Consider the following 19,366-nt stretch of genomic DNA (forward strand, 5'->3'; position numbering starts at 1 on the left):
AATGCATGGATGGTTGCTTTTTGGGAGGCTTGGGTTTTTATGTTTTTCTTTGGATATGTCAAACTTCTGATTATTTCTATTCCTCTCCCTAGTCTCAGTTTTACAGGAACATTTATTTCCTCATTTGAGATTTTTGCTAGTGCCAAATGGGACTGACTTCTCAGGATGAGACATAGCATGTGATATTCTACGTAGCAAATGCAGTGCAACTGCAGGAGACAAGTGAGGGCAGAATGGTTTTTATATTGGGCTGTGCTGCAGGTTAACTTGGCTAAGACCTGTGATAGCTGCAATCCCAAGAGCAATGGCAGAATTACTAACAGAGGCAGACATGATGATAAGAGGAGAGAGAGTAAAAACAGAAGGGTGAAAAAAGAAGACAACAAGAAATCTTAAAAAGGCAACCTATCAGCTGAGAAGCTGATATGGGGAAGGAGTGCAACTTCCTTTTCAGTTGTTTGGTTCTCCAATTTTTTTTTTCTCTCTTACAAGTTTCCATAGTGCTGCAGCTGATCTCCTGAGCTAAGAAACTGAAGATCTATTGAGATCATTTCGGAGTTACCAATGCTTCCAGTATTCTGCACAGCCTTCTTTGACAGAGGGTGAATAAGCAGATGGGAAAGGCTCAGTAACTTATTGGTGTCTCCCTCTGGAATCAGGGATCAAAAAGGTTCACCTTTTACATAGCAAAACTAAGGACAGGGATCAGTGATCACACTGTGATTAAATGGCATCAGAAATCACTTATGCTGAGGTGAAGTTCAAGAATGCATCACCAGCTGCAGTGGCTGAAGGTAAGGAATGGGTGGGTTACTTGGGGGAAGGGAACCTGGAGGGAAGGAGGCTGAAGAGCAAGGAATGGAGACTTTTCCTTCTGTGACTGGTTGTCAGCTATGTGGTGTTGACAAATTGGTGAGAAAACTGAGTTTTCTATCACTATATAAGCAGGAGACTAGAGGAGTTTTGAAGTAAGAGGGTAAAGCGATGTCTACAAGAGGACAGCTGGAAATCTTTAGGTAGCTGGAGTTCCAACATGAACAAAGATAACTACTGGGGGCACAAACTGTAGGTTTCAAGTGAGCATTCAGTAAGGAAGGTAGCTGGGCTCCCTTAGTCCCCTGGCTGCAACACCAGCAGTGGTGAATTGCAGAGGGCTCAGGGTGAGTGCTTCACCCTGGTACAATGCAAGCAGTAGCTGCCTTGCCATGTTATCCGGTGTTCTATGGATAGGAGAGTAATTTTTGGGCAAATACTGAGTGCCAACAATAGAGAATATGCTTTATTCCAGTCAGTCTGCTCTGTCACAAAGGTGGAAAAGCTTCCAGGAGAGCAAATGGCAGTAAAAAAACCCAAGTGCTGGCTGCTACTGTTGTTGCCTCTGAGAAAGTGAGGCTACAGATTCCTGCATATGGAAAGAGTAGAGTAGAGAACCAACATGCTTCTTTACAGCTGAGCAGCCAGTTGTCCTCTGCAGCTTCATGAGAGGTAGCACTGACTGCAGTGCTTGGTTGGTTGACAAATGGTCCTTGGAGAAGAGAAGTTTAAAGGACCAATAGACTTGGAAAAAAACACCCTAAAACACACAGAGGAAGAATTATCTAAGACTGGGGGAAGAGCCAGTTCTTTGAATGATGTCTACCACCCCTGAAAAATGATTCACACACTGAATAAAAAAATTGTATTGCTATTAAAATCACAGTTGTAAAATGGTGCTCTTACTAGACTGTGCAAATTTAAGATGTGTTCTGATCTGTGCATCATCTACAGTTACTATGCTGGGTGGGGGAACACATAGAGATTTTTCATTGCTTTCATCCATAGATACAGGACCCAACACAACAGCAGATTCCAGAGAGGTCACAGTATGTGCGCAAATGAATAAATTATTATCACTGCTAAGGATATTAACTTGGCTATTTACCACTCTACCTCAGTTTTACAATCCCAAACAGAGCTGGCTGGCATCAACTCCAGGTTATTTGCCTTCTCTGAGGCATGAGTCATGGAAATAAAGAATGTACATACTCATGACTGACTTGAAAGCTCACTGTTTCCCATGCCCCAGTATTGGATGGTTCTGGTTACAACTAGCATCTCCATCGTGGGGTGGGTGTGGTGGGAGTTCCTTACTATGTTCCCAGTGACCTATTCTGAGGGTATCTGATCCAGCCATGTTTGCTTGAGCTGCTGATTCATGTGTGTGCTGAGGGTCTGTCTTTAAGTGCTCCTGTCCAAGTGACCACACACTTCACTTATGCTTTGAATTCAGAGAAGTGTCCAGTAGCATGATTGCACACTGTGCTAATGTCTCTCATAGCCTCATGGTACAAGAGTTATGATTGAAAATTATTGAAAGATTGAAGGAGTCCTGCTGCAATCTCACCTGGGTTTTCCAATTTTGTAGCTTCTTCTGGTTGGGCTCTAGAAAAAAGAGAATTTGCAGTCATTGGAAGATAGAGAAGAGAAGGCAGCAACTAATCAAACAACATATAATCTGTGGCCGGAGGTGGCAGAGATTTCACACCACAGTTTCGTTAAAGTTTCTGCATTTCTGACCAGGATTTCTCAAGTAGAAACACAGACATCTGTGTTGCACAACAGCTGCTACATATGCCTAGCAGATATTGGATTTACATCTGCTACATTCAGCATACAATATATGCTGAATAATTAGCATATGCTCATCGAGTCTGTTGTGTTGTGACCATAGTGGACACATTGCAAGCGTGCAGACTCACTGTAGGAAGCATTTTGCAGGGAGATTAACCCAGTGAGTATGCACAGAATCTGCTGCACTTGAGTTGTGTTGGTGAGGTGCATGCAATCTGGCAGTGCTCTCTGTGTCACCCAGGTGGCTGTGGGATGCACAGATCTGTCTGGGCAGGCAGCACATCAAGAAATAATTTGGACTGCTCAGAGCTATAGTGTGAAATGGGTGGCTGGACTCCAGATCATGATCCAAGTCCTTAATTTTGCTAGAAAAACATTATTTGGGCAGGGAGATCTGGATTTTGTCCCTCTTTGAATGTTTTATCTTCTAATAATGAATGAAAGATGGTGGTTTTTGCCCTGTTGTAACAACTTCCCCCAAACTTTTGGGAAGTAGTCAGAGGTCTTCCCCACAGGGCAGGTTTCTGGAAGTCTTGCTCACTGGCCATAGCTGGCACATGTGGCTGCTGGCAGACTTGGAGTTTTGTGCTGAACAGTGAATGAGATCTCTCTAAAGCTTATCATTAATATCAGTCTCTCTCAAAATGTCTTTGCTTGTGTCCCAGAGTGAGTGTTACTGTCTCTTTATCCTCCTGGTTGCCCTGTCTTGGTTTATCTGCCACAGCCTACAGTCTTCTAACAAGAGTTTGCTTTTCCTTCCCTGTCACCCATTCTGCCCCCTCCCTGGCCTCCTCACTGGTGACAGTATAGCTCTAGACAAAAGTCAGGAGGCCGTGGCAAGTCTGAATCTGAGTGGGATACTTTACTCAGGCTGCTGGACACAGCCTTTTGTTCTCCTCAGGCATCCAGCCTAGCACAGCCTAGTTTTACTGGAGCAAATCTCTGAACCCCGGCCTTGAAAGCAGAGATGGAAGAGAAAAGTGTTTTCTGTGCCATCATCAGCTTGCATAATTCTTGCTTCCTGTTCTCATTCAGCTTACCCCCGCAGTCTTCTATGCAAGAAGTCAAAACAGTTAAGAAAAAGGTTTCCAGGGAGAAGTCAACAAGAAATCTTGATGTGAATTTCTCAGGTATCAGGTAGAGTAATGTTGGATTTGACAGCTCTGGGATCAGTCTAGAAAGACATTAGTTTTACAATAGATTTTGAGGCTAAGTGAAGCTGCATCCCCAAACACCAGCATCTGGCATTGCTAACTCTTCAGTGGGGCTGTGAGCAGTGCCACTGAACCTGACCTTCTCCAGAAACCACACTGTCCCAATCTGCATCTCTCCCAAATGTTGTAACTTCCATATCAGAAATGAAACCGGATTTTTCTGAGCAGTTCTCCTTTGAGTATGTGGGCTGACTGAAGCATAGGTCATTGTAATGTTGTGTTTGGTGTGTTCCTTCACTTTTAGCACCTCCTGAGAAGAAGAATGAGCACCATCCACAGAAATACCCGCTTTGTCTCCCGTGGCTGATCTCACTGCTACTCTTCTTGGTGTGCATTGCCCTCATTATTGTTTTCCTTGGTGAGTATGTGCAGGCTGGTTACAGGAGGGAGGCCTGGGAGAAGTGCTGGGGGAAAAGCAAAGAAATCAGAGCTGTTCCCTCTGACATAATTCCCAGAGATGTTCCCTCTGAGGGGAACATCTTCCAACCACAAGGGAGCTTTTACTCAGGAACTGTTTTGTCATGAGAAAGGATGCAAACGCCAACATTTGGCCCTGGAAAACCTGAATATTGAGTATCTGAAAGGTACATTTAAGAGCAAAATCTGTTCTGATTATTTTGGGATTTAAGGGCACTGCTGCAACACAACACAAACTTCCCTGTTGCAGGCAGGCTGAACCAGATGTTTTGGCCAACTGATACATGGGAGCTAGGACACCACAACAGTATGCCAGATGGTTCTGTTGTACACATCTTCTTACTTAGAATGATAGAAAAAGTTAGGTGGGAAAGGACTTTTTGAGGTCTCTAGTCTAATGCCCTACTTGAACCATGGCCATCTTCAAACTTTTAGACTGACTTGGGCTTTCAGCTGTAAGGTTTCAGGCTTTTCTGCCCTGACTCGGTACATGTCTGCATATATTTGCCAAATCTTCCCCTGTTTACTCTGAGGCCTTCTTAATGTTCCCAGATTGCATGTCCCCATCTTGCACAGCCTCTTTGGGACCATGGAACAATTCTCTACCTGCATACCACACAGGAAGAACTTAATTACATTCAGCAGAGAGGGGGAAGAGGTGGAGATGGCAGCACAAGTGTTTATACAGGCAGCTGGACCCTCAGTTGGCTTTTCTAAGGTGCTTTGGAACACTCTATGCCATAATGGAAAAAACATCTTTTCATAGTTAGTTCTGCACAATGCAAGCTCTGACTCCTTCTTAATGTTAACTGCAGGCTAGTAGAATCTACCAGGATCAGAAAAAGTGACTCTTGCAGATGCAGTTTATGGAGATTTTTTGTTTGCAGTCACTAGGTCATTCTCATTTCTGCTAAGGATCATTTAAGGCATGTTTGCACACATTGTCTATGATGGAGATGGATTCTGGAAGAAGATGTCGTCAGGCTAAACTGCTCCCGTTCCTTTTGCTATTATTAGTTTCCAACTCCCACAAGTTCATATTGCTTTGTTCTTAAATGTATAACTTTTCAGAATGCTCTTCTAAATGGTTGGGGAGGTTTAGGCTAGGCTGTTAGAACCAATATTGTCTAGCCATATCTTTTTAGGTATTACAGACATGGAAGGCTTAATCTTCAATGGCAAATATGCTCATCCAAGTTAATGGATATAACATAGGATTTTGATGTAGTAGTGTGATACAGCAATACATTTAAATAAAAGCACAAATATAAATTGCACTTAGCAGAGGCTAGCAACTGCAATGCACAGGTGAACCTCAATACAAACAGGGTTCTGATTACCAGTATCTACAAAATGCTCAACATCAAGACACTGGGTATGCCCAGTGAACCAGGATGAATACGTGGGTTAGAGCCAGTTCAGGCCCATTGCTTCCTTCAGAGCTTTTTATTTTTTATCTTGTTCTGGTTTTCACACTGCTTTGGGCTGAGCCACATATAGATTTGTCCCATACTGATCTGTGTCACTTAGAATGACATTGCCTTCTTTTTGTTGATGGGCACACTGGGCAATTCACTCAGCTGATAAAACTGGTTGATTCACTGAGCTGAACCAGAACCACTATCAGGTCCCCTTTGTGTTTGAGATGAGGCCACCTTTCTTTACAACAGGTGTGGTCAGCCATGAATCACTCTTGCCCATCTTCTCTGAGCTTTCTTCCACTATAGGAATTCACTCACTGGGCACAGAGGCCACTGTGATAACTCTGCTCCCCTCACTGGTAACTATGTCTAAATGAAAGGTTTGATTAAGATAGATATCTGTATAGCTTAGCAAAAACTGATCAGCTTCCAGTCAATATACCTGAATACCTGAGATAGTGATAAGCCTTTTAGATTGTAGATGTGACCTGCTGACACCTGTCACCAACACAGCCTAAGCAGGATACTAAGGAGTTTACCTTCCACCCTGGTTTCAGCATTTGTAGATGTACGTTTTTACCTTTGCCTGGACCGCCGGTGTTGTTGTTGAAAAGGGCTCATCTGGTGATGTGTTATCCATCCAAACTCCTGTTGATGTTCAGCTTAGGAAGAGACAAACTGTGCTACTGAAGCACTGCTCTTTTATTTACTGATTGTGAAGAGATGTGGACAGGCAGCTTGTCTGTAGGTACCTACATGGTAAATGTCTGTGGTTGGGTGGAAGCAATCCCACCCAGCCCAGCATGTCCTCAGCACGATGATGTCCCAGTGGTTCTTCTGCTCACTGAAATGGAAGATGGTTTCTTTCTGCCACTTCTTTGGGACAGTTCTCCCAGAGCTTTGGACCAAGAATATACTAACTCCACACCTTCAGCTCCTCAGCACCTGAAGGGGATTGATGGGTGGTGGGATAGAATCTTCTGACAAACCTGGTTGCTTGGCACTGCTCAGGTGGGTTGCTGGCCTCTCTAGCTTTGCTGACCACATTTCCCTGGCTAGATCTTGCCAGAGAGAGGGATGAGGAGTCCCATGGGCAGCTGTGGGATGCTGGGAGCAGACATGCCTCTTCCTTTGCTGTCAGAGCAGCAGCTGCGAAAAAGCACTTGTGAAATGGAAAGGGGCAGCCCAAGGCGAGTCAATGCTGAGATGGTGCTTGGTGGGGAAATGGGGGGAAAAAGTGAAGCCCAGAAGTGGTGTGTGAAGAGCCAGGAGGAAGGGGTAATCCTGCTGCTTTTCTCTCCCCTTCCAGTCACTCCCTTCTCCCGTGGCAGAGCTCATCCCACAGCCCTGCAGCAGAAATTCATGGAGTGGCAGTGTGTCTCCAGGGTGCTGCCTGGCAAAGGTCAGTAGTTCTGGGAGGAGGCAGGAGGTCTTGGGATGGGGACAGGGAGTGCTTATGTCTGCTCTGACAGCAAGGAGCAGCAGGAGCAGAGCCTGCAGACTATAGAGGAGAGAGGGAGGAAGAAGAAGTATTTCCTGCTAGCAGTTTAGGGCCAGGAGAGGGCCATCTTAAAGATGTCCTGGAGGGCAAGGTGGCTGAGAGCACTGGCAAAACAAAAGGGACAGCACGCAGCAGCACAGGGAAGGTTAACAGTGGAGGTCAGCAAATGCAGCTCTAGTCAGGGGAAGAATATTCCCTGTTCCTGGGGCTAAAGGCCTAAAGGAGAGTGATTGTACAAGGAGAGGTCAAACCAGATCACCAAAATTACCTTGTCTGTGTCAAGACCTGAGATCATGTTACAAGTATTACCATGGACTCGTGTACACAAAGCTTCCTGGCCATATCTCAAGGCAACTGGAAGAAGTATCTGTACTATCCTTGTTTTTCCAAGCACTTTCTGCCATAAAAAGTTAGCTCAGGAGAACATGAGCATTGTCCCTGGAGAAGAGGCATCCTTGCAGTCATCATCTCAATTATTAGCATTCATTTCTGTGGTCTCTCCCTACACAGTGGAGAGCTGGACGTGCTGCCCAAAGGGCTGGAGACGCTTCCAGGAAAAGTGCTATTACCTGTCAAATGATTTGATGTCCTGGGCTGAGAGTGAGCAGAACTGCACTGGGATGGGCTCCCACCTGGTGGTGATCAACAGCAAAGCAGAGCAGGTAGGTTCGGTGCTGAGAGAGGGGCACAGCAGCCAGAGACACGGTGCCAGGCCATGGGAGGGACCCAGAGCCCCTTCTTGCTCCTGCATGGCAGAGGAGATATCCCTGCTGCATCCTTTCAGCACCACCTCCCCTCTGCCACTGACCCCTTCCCACAAGGCCTCTGTCACCTCTCTCTGCTCAGTCCTGCACCTCATGGATGTTGTGTTTTCTCTCTGGTTTCCAGGATTTCCTTTTTGAGGAGCTACGTAAATCTTCAAAAATAGGAGTGAATTACTACATTGGCCTGCATGCCCAGGTGGTGGGACAGTGGCACTGGCTGGATGGGACTCCTCTTAGTGAGACAGCAGCGTGAGTATCTTCAGATGGAGAGCATTTGCTGTGGCTCCTGGCAGTGCAAAGGAGAATGTAAGGCTCTGTTGGGGCATGAGAGGGAGGTGAGACAGCCCTGCAAATTCTGTGAACTCCTTGTTAGAGGCTGAGGATCGAGCAAGAGAGGATTGTGTAGGACACCAGTTTCATACATTGCCACGTGTATGCTGGTAAATAACTAACTGGTATCAGTTATTAATTAACTGCCTGTGATGTGGCCACCAGTGCTGTAGGTACAGAAGCAGCTCCCTCTCACCAGCAGGAAGAACCCTTCAGAGATGACCAACCTTGTCAGACCTGAGTAGTGCCCCTCTCATGGCTTTGTGCATGTACCTGCACAGGCAGGCAAAGTCCTGTGATGCTGGGGGAGAGACGGGGCACAGGGAGAGGTCACCAGGGCTGTCCTTGCTGTGCATTGCTCTGGAGGACACACTTTCCCCAGAGGCAGACACCTGCCTGTGCTGGGTGTGCAGTGTGTGGGGTGAGCAGTGGTGAGCTCTTCTTCCCAACAGGACTGACCATGGCCCTGTTGTGTTGGGTGAAGGAAGGAGGAAGATAGGGTGCTGATTCTGTCTGTGAATCAGCATCTGGAAAATTTCTGTCTCCTCCCCAAACCTTACATCCTGCTGCAGCCTCTTCCAGGTGAAGAGTAACGTGGCTGTTTAAATGTCTGTGAACTCCAAGGAGCAACATGATACTGGGGAGTAACATGTCTGTCTCTGTCTCAGGTTCTGGCGGGCAGGAGAACCAAGTAATGTGGATCATGAGATGTGTGTTGTAATCCATACAAAGGAAGTTTCACACAACAACTGGAATGATGTCATTTGCAAGGATCATAACCGAATTTGTCAAGCTGAAGCAGTGACTGTGTGATGGAAACACGTGGTGTTTCCAGTGGTGAGGTGGGAAAAGCACAGGGCTTTTTTTTTTTTTTCCCCAACATTGGGAAGGATGGGGAGGGAGGGGCTGGTGCCTGCATCTTCACTGTGCTGGGTGGGATGATGTCAGTGGAAGTGATTATCCTGTGTCCAGCATCCCCAGTGCACATATCATCTCTGCTAACTCATGAAGGCTCAGGGTCCGAGGCTCTTGTGTGCTCTTCTGTCTGAATGGGTCCAGCAGCCACTGTCTGAAAAGAGGGTGAGTTCTCCAGGAGGAAGACACAGAGATGGATGACAGATGTTAAGAGCTGCAGTTTCCTTTGTCTCCTTGAGTGGAAGTGTCTGCTTTTTGCTGAGGCACACAGAGAATGTCCTTGACTTGCACTAGTTTTGCTGAACAAATACTGAATTTGTATGTAAGAGAAAAAGCAATATTAGACCTATGAAAAAGGCTCTGTGCTGTGTGTGTCTCTTTCTTTCCCTTTCCCTTTCTTAAACTGCAGATGTTTTGTATAAGCAGTATCAGGAGAAGTTGCTGTGCCAGGATAGAGCCTTACACAACTACCAAAGCTGCCTCTGCCCTGTGAGAGTAAACCTGAGGCACAGTCTGGGTCCATAATCCCATTGCACACAGGCAAAAGTTCTGGAGGGGACTGGGCACAGGAGTCAGACCAGCACCTGGTTCACCAAAAATGAGGAGAATCCTCTCTCTGTGCCCCCAGGAGAGGGGAGAAATGGTGTTAGAGAAAAAGTATCCAGCAGACTTGGATTCTGAAGCCAATCATTGGGACAAGGTGGGTGGTGGCAGGAGCTCCTGGGTACTGTAGCCCAGCAGAGGCAAGGCTGCTGCTGCTCCATGTCCACAGCTCCAGCCAATGTTGAGAATGAGCATGTGTGAGGAGTTTCCTCCTCTCAGTAGGGAGTTTCTTGACGGCCAACTCAGCCCTTTTCCCAGGGTTTGTTTTTTGAGCTCTTCTTTGCTTGATTCTCCTGGGGTTTCCAGACACCCCTGGTAGCTGCTCCTGAGTGGTGATGATTATCTCCATGGCCACTCTGCACCTGAGATCCAGCTCAAATTCAAATGGTGAGCACCAGATCATGTTCTGGGATGTGGCCAGAATGTCCACCTGAAAACAAGGACTGCACATGCCAATCTGATACATTTTTTGTCCTTTCCACCCAACTTCCTGGTTCAATATTCCTTCTGAAACTTTCTGAGAATTTTAATACCTGGTTGTGTATCTTTACTTCTGCCTCTTGCTGTGACATCTGCTGCCTCCTGAACCAGGACAGACTTGAGATATAGTGCCTCTGTCATATGTTGGAAAAATCTACCTCTTCCAGACAAATCCATATCAAAGAGGAATAGATTAAGAGGAAGGCTTTTGCATAATTCTGCATCTGTGCCAACACCTACTATGTATGGAGTACATCCCTATCTAAACCATGAGTACTTCTATTGGGGTGGACTACTCAAGGGCATTGGCTTTACTCAGAGGCATGGCTGAAACTCTTGCTCAGAGTTCCACCCCTTATCCCTCAACAGCAGCTGCACAAAGCAGGGGCAGGACGTCTCGGTTTAGTGTTCAGGGTAAACCAAAAACTGGAGAACAGAATTGTTCTCCGTTACTCTCCTCCACCCTCCCAAGGGATGATAAAAGGGGGATAAGGAAGAGAGACTTTGAGGCTGGAAGTTAAAACTGGAGCAGATTTACTGGAACGGGGAGGGACAGTAGCATGTGGCATGAGATACAAATGCATACAAAACCTGATTTCAGTGATTGCAGAGATAAATGTCCAAGGGGCCCCTGTGGCAGAGCCATCTTGAGAAACGGGTCTACGTCTCTTCCCAGCACCTGATTTGTATCCTGCAGCAGAGCATGTGGCAAGATGATGATGAAAGCAGAAGCCTCTCTCCAAGAGCTCTGAGCTCCACTAAGCATCAAGGAAGAAGGGAGTAGACTTCTGTTCTGCCTGGTTTTATAGAGTACAGCAGGAAACAGGAGACAAAACTGACCCCTCTCTGTTCTGCCCTTCTCAGATCCCTCAGGATGCTAAAGAACCTCTCTTTAAGTTCTCATATCAGTACAGTAAAATCAGCCTGGCCCTCCTCAAACCATAACACAAGGTTCAATTCCTCTGTCTACCTTCATTTGCTGTATTGTGTAACTAATGTAAAAGAATGGGCTTGTAATGGTGTGTGTGTGTATGTGTGTGTGTGTGTGTGTGTGCACGTGTCCCTGTTTTTGCAGGGAGGTGAGATCAGGAACTTCCATCAGTGATTCTACAGACAAACTCAGTATCATCTACCAAGATCCCCCTTTTGTCAGGACATCTCAAGAAAGACTTTGTGTTCTAAATTTTTGTGCGTGGACGCTATTTCTAGCAAGTTACATTTTGTTGCAAACCATCCTTCTGGCTTGAATTTTGCTCTGCCCCATTCCAACTCTTAGCAGCTGGAACTGCAGCTGCCTCTAAAACCTGAAAAGCCCGGGTCACACTCTGTGTGTTTTATCTGACCTTTTTCTTCTCCAAAACCCTGCTGCTGCGGTTTTCAGAACAGAGCTGGGGAAAATGAGGAAGAGAAATCCATTGCAATGTTTTTGTTTGCTGTTATGTTGGACAGGACAACAGTGTTTTCCATTGTGAAAAGATCCCAGCAATGTCAGAAAACAAGAGGTCTTGCAACAGCCAATGGCTTGTGCTCCAACAACTAAAGCAGAAACCTGGCAAACACACTGCTTCAGGTGCAAATGACAAAATTTTTGCTCAGATTTTTCATTAATAATTAAAAAACAACAACAAACGAACCAAGCTGATTTCTCAGGGTGTAATTTTATTCCTAAACTGAAAACTCTCAGTTCTTCATGGAGTATAGATGTCACTGATGAAAGGGAGGAATATATAGACAGAGGTTTTGGGAATTTGATAGAAGCAGAGCACTTGATCAAGACTTCTCTGTGTCTGATTTGCAATGATGTGTCTGACAGGGGTATTCTGCCCTTCTCTCACCTCACATTAGAAATCCCTCCTGAGGAGACTCTGGCTTTTATCCTTCATGTGATATTTGTTTGTTTTCTCTTCCCTTCATTGCCATGATTAATCACGCCACGTATCTCAGCAGGATCTCCAAAATCCATCTCCTTTCCACTACATACTGGGCAAATGGTTGTTGGCATTGACTACTCTACACCCTGTTCTGTTGCTTCCCTCACATGGGATTCTCCAAAAGTGCTCACAGCCTTTCTCACATATTCTGCAGATGAACACTGGTTTGTTGCTGCTCCTGGTCAGTCCTGCACACTCTCCTGCAGGTGCCAAACACACTGCAAAATTAAAACCTTCATGTGGGAGGCTGGGTTGGTGGGCGGCTGGGACTTGTCACTCAGAAGATAGCCTCAGCCAAAGAGCAGACTAAAATTTATTGACAGGGTTTGGGGTTTTTTTAAAACTTATCAATACAGAATATGCTGAAAAAAGAAGGAAATGTTAAAGATAACCATGAATAAGCTAAGTTCCCTTCAGAGGTGGGCCAAGCACACTCCACTATATGCTCTTCTTTCAAGCTCTGCTCCAGTGACTCGTAGGAACAGTATCCTTTCATGAAACAGTGAGAGAGCCTTTTCCAAATTATTGATATGGTCTAGACAAGGAGCCAAGGAAAGCACTGAAGGATCAGGGCACCCATCTATGAGGAAGAAGAGTGAAAAGGGGCACAGTAGGTCCTTGAGATCAGCCTGAACAATTCCACTGTGGACTGATCTTCAGCTTGGAAAGAGATGCAGGGTCACAATCTGAGAACTGAGTCCCTTCAGAAATGGGATTCTGTGGCAGGCTTGCTCACACAAGATTCTCCAAAAGTGCTCACAACATTGACAGTAAAGCTTTTTTGTGGGTTCCTTTCACTGTTTCTGAAGGATACTTCTTCAGGTCCTTCATTCAAAGTGGAGTTTCAATCCTCAGACAATTTTGACTGCCAGTTCACAAATTCGATAGCATTTTATTAAGCAAGGGATGTTATTCCAGTTCCTGTAAGTGCTGGAGTCTGTTTTTCCCTTGATGTGAATCGCAGCACATTTTTCTACAAAGAGTAAATTTGGTTCTCCAGGTTTCCAGAACCTGTAAAAGAAAGCTTATCTATTGGGAATGCACTGGCGTGAATGATTGTGGGAGAGGTCACTCAGCTGTGGAAGAGAAAGGAGAATGTTATTGTGTCAAGAGATCAGGAGCCCTGGCAAGGCAAAGACTAGTTAGGTTTTTGACTAGAAAAACAGTCAAGTTTTCCAACTTGCAGTACAATTAGGGAAAGAGAGCACTCTCTGACACATAGCTACCTTACAAAGTGTATTGGTCACTTAGTCCTAGGGGTGTGAATTACAGGACCTTCCTCACTCCCCCGGGATACTCACGTGGCTGTCTCCGTATATGGAGTTTGATCCACCCACTGCCATTGCCCGTATTTGTTAGCAGTCAAGCCTATGAGGAATTTTGTTTCATAGGCTTTGGTGGATACTCGTTTTGTCAAGTTGGAGAGGAACTCCTGGAAAAAACACAACATCCATGAGGTGCAGGACTGAGCAGAGAGGTGGCAGAAGGCCTTGTGGGGTAGAGTCAGTGGCAGAGGGGAGGTGGTGCTGAAGGGATCCAGCAGGGACATCTCCTCTGCCCTGCAGGAGCAAGAAGGGGCTCTGGGTCCCCCCCATGGCCTGGCACCGTGTCTCTGGCTGCTGTGCCCCTCTCTCAGCACCGAACCTACCTGCTCTGCTTTGCTGTTGATCACCACCAGGTGGGAGCCCATCCCAGTGCAGTTCTGCTCACTCTCAGCCCAGGACATCAAATCATTTGACAGGTAATAGCACTTTTCCTGGAAGCGTCTCCAGCCCTTTGGGCAGCACGTCCAGCTCTCCTCTGTGCAGGGAAAAAAAGTCCTGCTTTTGAACAAGTTGTTCTGTCCTTCATCTCAGTGAGTGCAGCATAGGGTCTCACAGCATAGTGACCAGTTGAAAGATGCCTTTAATCCAAACAAAAGTAAACCCTCACTTTCATCCCTCACAAGTAAATCTGTCAACAGCCTGATTTCTCATTCAAGGCCACTGTCTGGAGTATCTTTCCCTTTCTATCTGTTCTGCCATGTCTATGCAACCCCTGTTTGGTGATAGACATGTTTTCTGCATTACCCTTCCTGAGGAAGAAAGATGGGAACTAGTTCAGTAATGCTTCTCTGGGAACACTTCCATCAGAGAGGTGTTGTCCCAGTGTTCATCTCTCAGCTCAGGCTGACTGACAGGCATGTACAGTAAACTATTCTGACAGCCTTTCTGCCACCACAGGCTAGGTTTTCCTAGTTATATGGCAGATTAAAAAAACCCAAACAGATAAATTCTCTCAAAATAGGAGGCTACATGCACTGAGGCTGTATATCTATGCACCATATATATTATGCTCTTAACATATCTCTGTACAGAATATATCAGGATGAAAAGTTCATCCAATAAGGTCAACAAATACACCCATGTATGTGCTGCCTTAGAAAAATGCTCTGAATCTCAGACTTCACAGGGCCTTTCCCACTCCGGAGCTCTTCAGGGTGTTGCATGTGATGACAATGCCCTGGCCAAATCAATTCTCCAGCAAGCACATCATATTCGTACAGAGTGGGCCCAGATAACTCTGTGCCCTTCAAGAGATGTCTTTGCAGCATAGAATCTTACATCCCATTCTTGGCAGCAGATGGAGGGAGTTCGCTCAATGGAACAACTACCAAAACTTTTGTTAACTACCTGTGCTTTTATACAGTATGTCCATGCAAGATGCACCATTATGTACCTTTGCAGAGAGATTCTGTCACTAGAGCATCAGAAAATATGCAAAATTGAAACCAGGCAGTCAAAGAAACTTGGAGATCTCTGATCTTTCACTGGAGGATGTCTTGAAGCCATCACTTCCTCTGCAAAGCTTTTAAGTTCATTCCTAATTCCACAATGAAAGTTTCCCCACATAACTAAGTACTGCTGGACAATTTCTTCTGGATTCTTAAGTGTGTTATTTGGGCCAGTCTGTCTGATGTTTGATTGATATGCTTATCCCTCAGGCTTTTATTTTTACAGGGAACAGTGAACAGTCTATGTAGAGCATAGCGTTCCATACGTGTCTACCAGTACAATAGGTGGACCATGCCTATTTTATACCTGCAGACACGTTTTCACCATGGAAACTCAGCTCAGAGTTATAGCTGAGTATAGCTATAGCTCAGATATAGTGGTCAGCCTGTGTGCAAACTGAGAGGCTAATGCCTCTCACAAGTGAGAACAGATTTCTGAGCTGGCTCTGGGAATTTACACTGCAGGAGACCTAACACTTCCCATTGCCATCACTTCAAGTGTGATTCCACCCATCTCTCCAGGTACTCCCAGCTATGTAACAACATCCTCTTTCCACTCCTGCCTCTGTCCCTTACACTGACCATGAAGCTTGTATGAACAAGCAGTGAGCCAGCACAGGGAGTGGAGGTGGGCTGAGCTGTTACAAAATGATGAAGCACTTTCCACAAGGTAAGTGAACTGGACTAAGAGTTGAGGGTTTGGTTGAGGACCAGTGAGAGGAGAAGAGTAGAGAAGGTGGTCAAACGTAGGCCTGGAACCAGCCACCCTCTTCCACTGGCCCTGAACATGTTTTCATAGCATCCTAAGTGAAGTTGTGCCATATAACATTTTCTTTCTTCAGTTTCCAGCTTCATTCCTTAAAACAACCGAGCTCTGGATGACAGTCACATTACCAATTTCAAAGGCTGACTGACACCAGAGTAAATTTTGGTGAAGTTCTTAGTGTTGCTTACGAGACTCTTAGCATCACTCATGTTTACCTGCAGATATGTTGGGGGTGCAGTGCCACTCTGTACCGTTCTGCAGCAGAGTCTTGTATTGGCCATAGCTTCCATGGATTAAAGCAACTGAGAAGAGAGGAATGAGATGGGAAGTATTTGAGTCATCCTTTCCTCCTCATTCATGAGCAACCTGTCCTGCCCTCTCTCTTCTGTCTTAGACCTTCCCCAGAGACTGTTACATCAATAAACTGAGAAATCTGTATGAACAAGATGATGAGAAACTGCAGACCGTTTCTCCCACTACTGCTCATCCCCTCCTTTGAACAGGCATTAATCAGATGGGCTCCTCTCTCCTCTGCTGGATGAGAGACACATTTTTCCAAATGACAAAGTCAACTTAGACATCCTTTGAGGATGGAGCCAGGAAAGGTCAAAGAAGTCATGGGATCAGCTTCATAAAGGTGGCATATTAATATATGTTCCCTTTTAATCTTCCTCAGAATTGCTGCTGTTGAACATCAGATTTACCCTTATCCAGAAGAGGTAGGCTTCTTGAGGGTTGAGTGTTAAGGCTTCACCCAGTGAAGTCAAGAAGCACAGAAAAATCATCACAGAGCAATACAACACTCCAGGACAGAACAAGCAAAGGATTTCTCTTTCAGTTTTTCCAGGCAGTAGGGGTGGGATGCAACTGGAGCATTTTGATGGATTCACCCTCACCTTGCTGAAATATGGGCAGCCTGGTACCAGCTATTTTCAGGGAGCTCTCATTGGCTCCTTGGCTGCAACACAGTCACAGGGAGCTCTGAGAGACAGAGACCAGGTCAGGAAAACCAACACCCAACAGCCAGCCAGCCTTCAGGGAACCTACTTAAGATGCCTTCTAGCCCTAAAGAGACTTCTCACCTCTTCGTGGAAGGGGATGACTGGTTTTATCCAGGCAGGTGGTAAAGTGAGAAGAGCAATGGGAAAGCCCTTCCAGGGAACAAACCTTAACTGTGAAAGGGATCCTACTCCCTAAGAGGGCAGAGGTGGGAAAGGGGTGTAGCCTGCTGGCAGATGGATTAGGATATTGTTTTTCCATCTGACAAAAGGCAGTCAACTGCTCTATTCAACTCAGAAGAATGAAAAGATCCTGGAACCCACCAAGGCAAATGGTTATGAAGGCAGTTTTGATGACAAGAACAGAGACAAGGAAGACCCAGGGGTTCAACCAGGAGCATCTTCTTTCTTCTGCTGGGGCTGAAAAAGAAGAAGGCAAGAGTGGGAATCCCCCAGCCTTTAGTCAGGGGCAGGATAACCTGTGAGGTTGTGTACCTCAACAACCTTGACTCTTGCCCCAAGGACTGGGGGTACCCTCACAGGTACCCTGACCAGGTCCTGCTGCCCATCACCATCAGCGGGTCAGATCTACACAGTAGGTGTAGAGCCAAAGAAGTGACCATAGAGCTCAGAGCTGGCAGAGCCAGACACAAAGAGATTCTTCCCTCAGGGAGAACAGACGCTTTGAAGCTTGCTCAGTTCTCCCTAAGAGACACTGGAGATGGGAGCAGTGATTTGTGCTTATCTTGATGCAGATAGTTTTGCCTGGATATAGTAGGACAGCATTTTCCAGTCCCATTGTTTACAGAAAAAACACTGAAGGGGATAGCAGACCTCAGTCTGCCTGAAATATCATTTCCCCTGGTTTTGGATAAAAGGTCATTCTCCCTGCCTGGGTATTCTCCAGTTTCCTTTATCTGTTACTTTGCTCTTGTCCTAAGCCCTTTCTCTTGGTATGAGGCCAGACACCATACCATGCCTATAATCTATCCCAGTCCTGTATTTCCCCCCATCTCATTCATCCTTCTTCTACCTGAGGACAGAAATAAAAGCTTTGTGGTTACCTGAGATTCCAGGACTGATTCTCTCTCGGTGATTCATTGTCTCTAACTCAGTACCACTCCTTTCCAAGAGTCCACATTACCAATGTGGCCATTAATACAGTTTTCCTACTGCAAAGAAGACTGCACTTGGGCAGCTCCCACACTGCTCAGGAGCCTTCACAGTCTCTAATCCAGTGTGCAGATGTTCTCAGTGTTCCCTAGAGCAGATGGAGATGGGGCAATTTTCATCCTTTATCTGCTAGGACATTTTACAAGATCCTCATTGCAACACAGAAACCTACAAAGGGAAATGAAAACAGATGAAGAGCAGTATCGTATAATCTCAAACATCCTCCTTTTGCACATACTCAGGCAGTCTCACAGAACATACTACTGGCCTTACCTTTTGGTGTTTGTCCTTCCCCTCTGAGTGAGTATGTGTGTGAAAATGCCTACACTGTTAGTATTTGCTAGCAAAGGGTTAAGCCTACTCACAACATCCAGTAAGAGAGTCGGAAAATGACAGGAAAGAGAGAATCTGTGACTCATTCTGGGCAAGTCCCCTTGTGAAGTCACTGTTGCGAATGAGCAGAATGCATTTCACTGGAAACAGAAGTAACATCATGTTTCAACAATATAGAGGGAACAAAGTGCAATGGTAAGTGTGACAGCAGCTAAAAAAGATTCAGCAGCAAGGTACACTTGATTAATTACCACATGAAAGAAATGTACGAGTGAAAATTGAGTTAAGACTCAAGTTAGAGTGACTTGCACAGAGACTGGAAATGCAGAAGGGTAAGGAAGACACTCCCAAGGCTCCCTTGCTTTCTAAGCTCCTGGTGAAGTTCAGATGCAGCAAGATCCAATCTTAGTCTCAGTTTTGGTCAACAGGTTATCTCTAGTGGAATTATCTATACAAAGTATATAATGTTTTTTTAATACCTTCATGGATTAACAATGTTTCATTAGTATTAATTCATCACACTATCAGTCACTTACCAAAGATCTGCCATTGGTAAAAGGTCTCTGTGCCTCAAGCAGCAACCTTGAGAGGTGTTTCAGCTCCAGAGGAGACTGCCACCATGCAGCCAGGCTGCCCAGCAAAGCAAGCTCAAAGGCTTGCTTAGGCTGTCATATTTGTGGAATAAAGGAATTGAATTGTAGTCAGATTTTATCTGATGGAAAAGGTATGCATGGCACTTATTTTACCCACAACTTTCCTTTATTTTCTTGATAAATGAGTCTCTGAACCCCACTGTTCATGTGTTTACCTCTTTTGGAGCCTCTACTAAACCACTGTTAGTTTGGTTAAGGGGTAAAGTGGATTGGTCACAGTAAACTAGAGCACAACAAAGAACTCACCAACACTGCTTTTTACTGATTGCTCAGAAAAAGAGGGTCAAGCTTTGAGTGGAGAGATTGCATGTGACCTGTTCTTATGGAGCTGGAGGTCAGAACACATCACTCAACAGTGCCAGGATCCCTGTGGATCACAGATAATGATTTTTTACTTGACCGCAACTTCAAAAACCACAGCAACAGGTGTTGCTTCCATCACAGCTCAAGGCAACTTGATAAAAAACCCTACATGATGAAGTGT

General features: G+C 45.5%; 2 protein-coding genes across 4 annotated transcripts; one reads left to right on the top strand and one right to left on the bottom strand.

The window, feature by feature from the left end:
* Positions 1 to 519: 519 nt before the first annotated feature.
* Positions 520 to 9,522, top strand: LOC103536990 (C-type lectin domain family 4 member A). Of its 2 annotated transcripts, XM_008503239.2 has the most exons (6): positions 525 to 794; positions 4,069 to 4,182; positions 6,972 to 7,064; positions 7,674 to 7,825; positions 8,052 to 8,176; positions 8,926 to 9,522. In XM_008503239.2, the coding sequence occupies exons 1-6, from the start codon at positions 728 to 730 to the stop codon at positions 9,068 to 9,070; spliced, it is 696 nt and encodes a 231-aa protein (XP_008501461.1). In that variant the 5' UTR covers positions 525 to 727; the 3' UTR covers positions 9,071 to 9,522. The 2 variants fall into 2 exon arrangements, with proteins under 2 accessions (XP_030315082.1, XP_008501461.1); XM_030459222.1 differs by lacking the exon at positions 6,972 to 7,064 and having other exon boundaries at positions 520 to 794.
* A 3,004-nt stretch (positions 9,523 to 12,526) lies between these two features.
* On the bottom strand, positions 12,527 to 18,002 carry LOC103536991 (C-type lectin domain family 4 member E). Of its 2 annotated transcripts, none has more exons than XM_030459521.1 (6): positions 17,788 to 18,002; positions 17,048 to 17,143; positions 15,941 to 16,027; positions 13,835 to 13,986; positions 13,488 to 13,618; positions 12,527 to 13,197 (listed from the first exon to the last, which is right to left on the bottom strand). In XM_030459521.1, exons 1-6 carry the CDS (start codon positions 17,822 to 17,824, stop codon positions 13,038 to 13,040), a joined length of 663 nt encoding a protein of 220 aa, XP_030315381.1. In that variant the 5' UTR covers positions 17,825 to 18,002; the 3' UTR covers positions 12,527 to 13,037. The 2 variants fall into 2 exon arrangements, with proteins under 2 accessions (XP_030315381.1, XP_030315388.1); XM_030459528.1 differs by lacking the exon at positions 12,527 to 13,197 and adding an exon at positions 13,219 to 13,262.
* Positions 18,003 to 19,366: the final 1,364 nt, after the last annotated feature.

Source organism: Calypte anna, chromosome 1 (genome assembly GCF_003957555.1).
Source record: "Calypte anna isolate BGI_N300 chromosome 1, bCalAnn1_v1.p, whole genome shotgun sequence".
Classification (NCBI taxonomy): domain Eukaryota; kingdom Metazoa; phylum Chordata; class Aves; order Apodiformes; family Trochilidae; genus Calypte; species Calypte anna.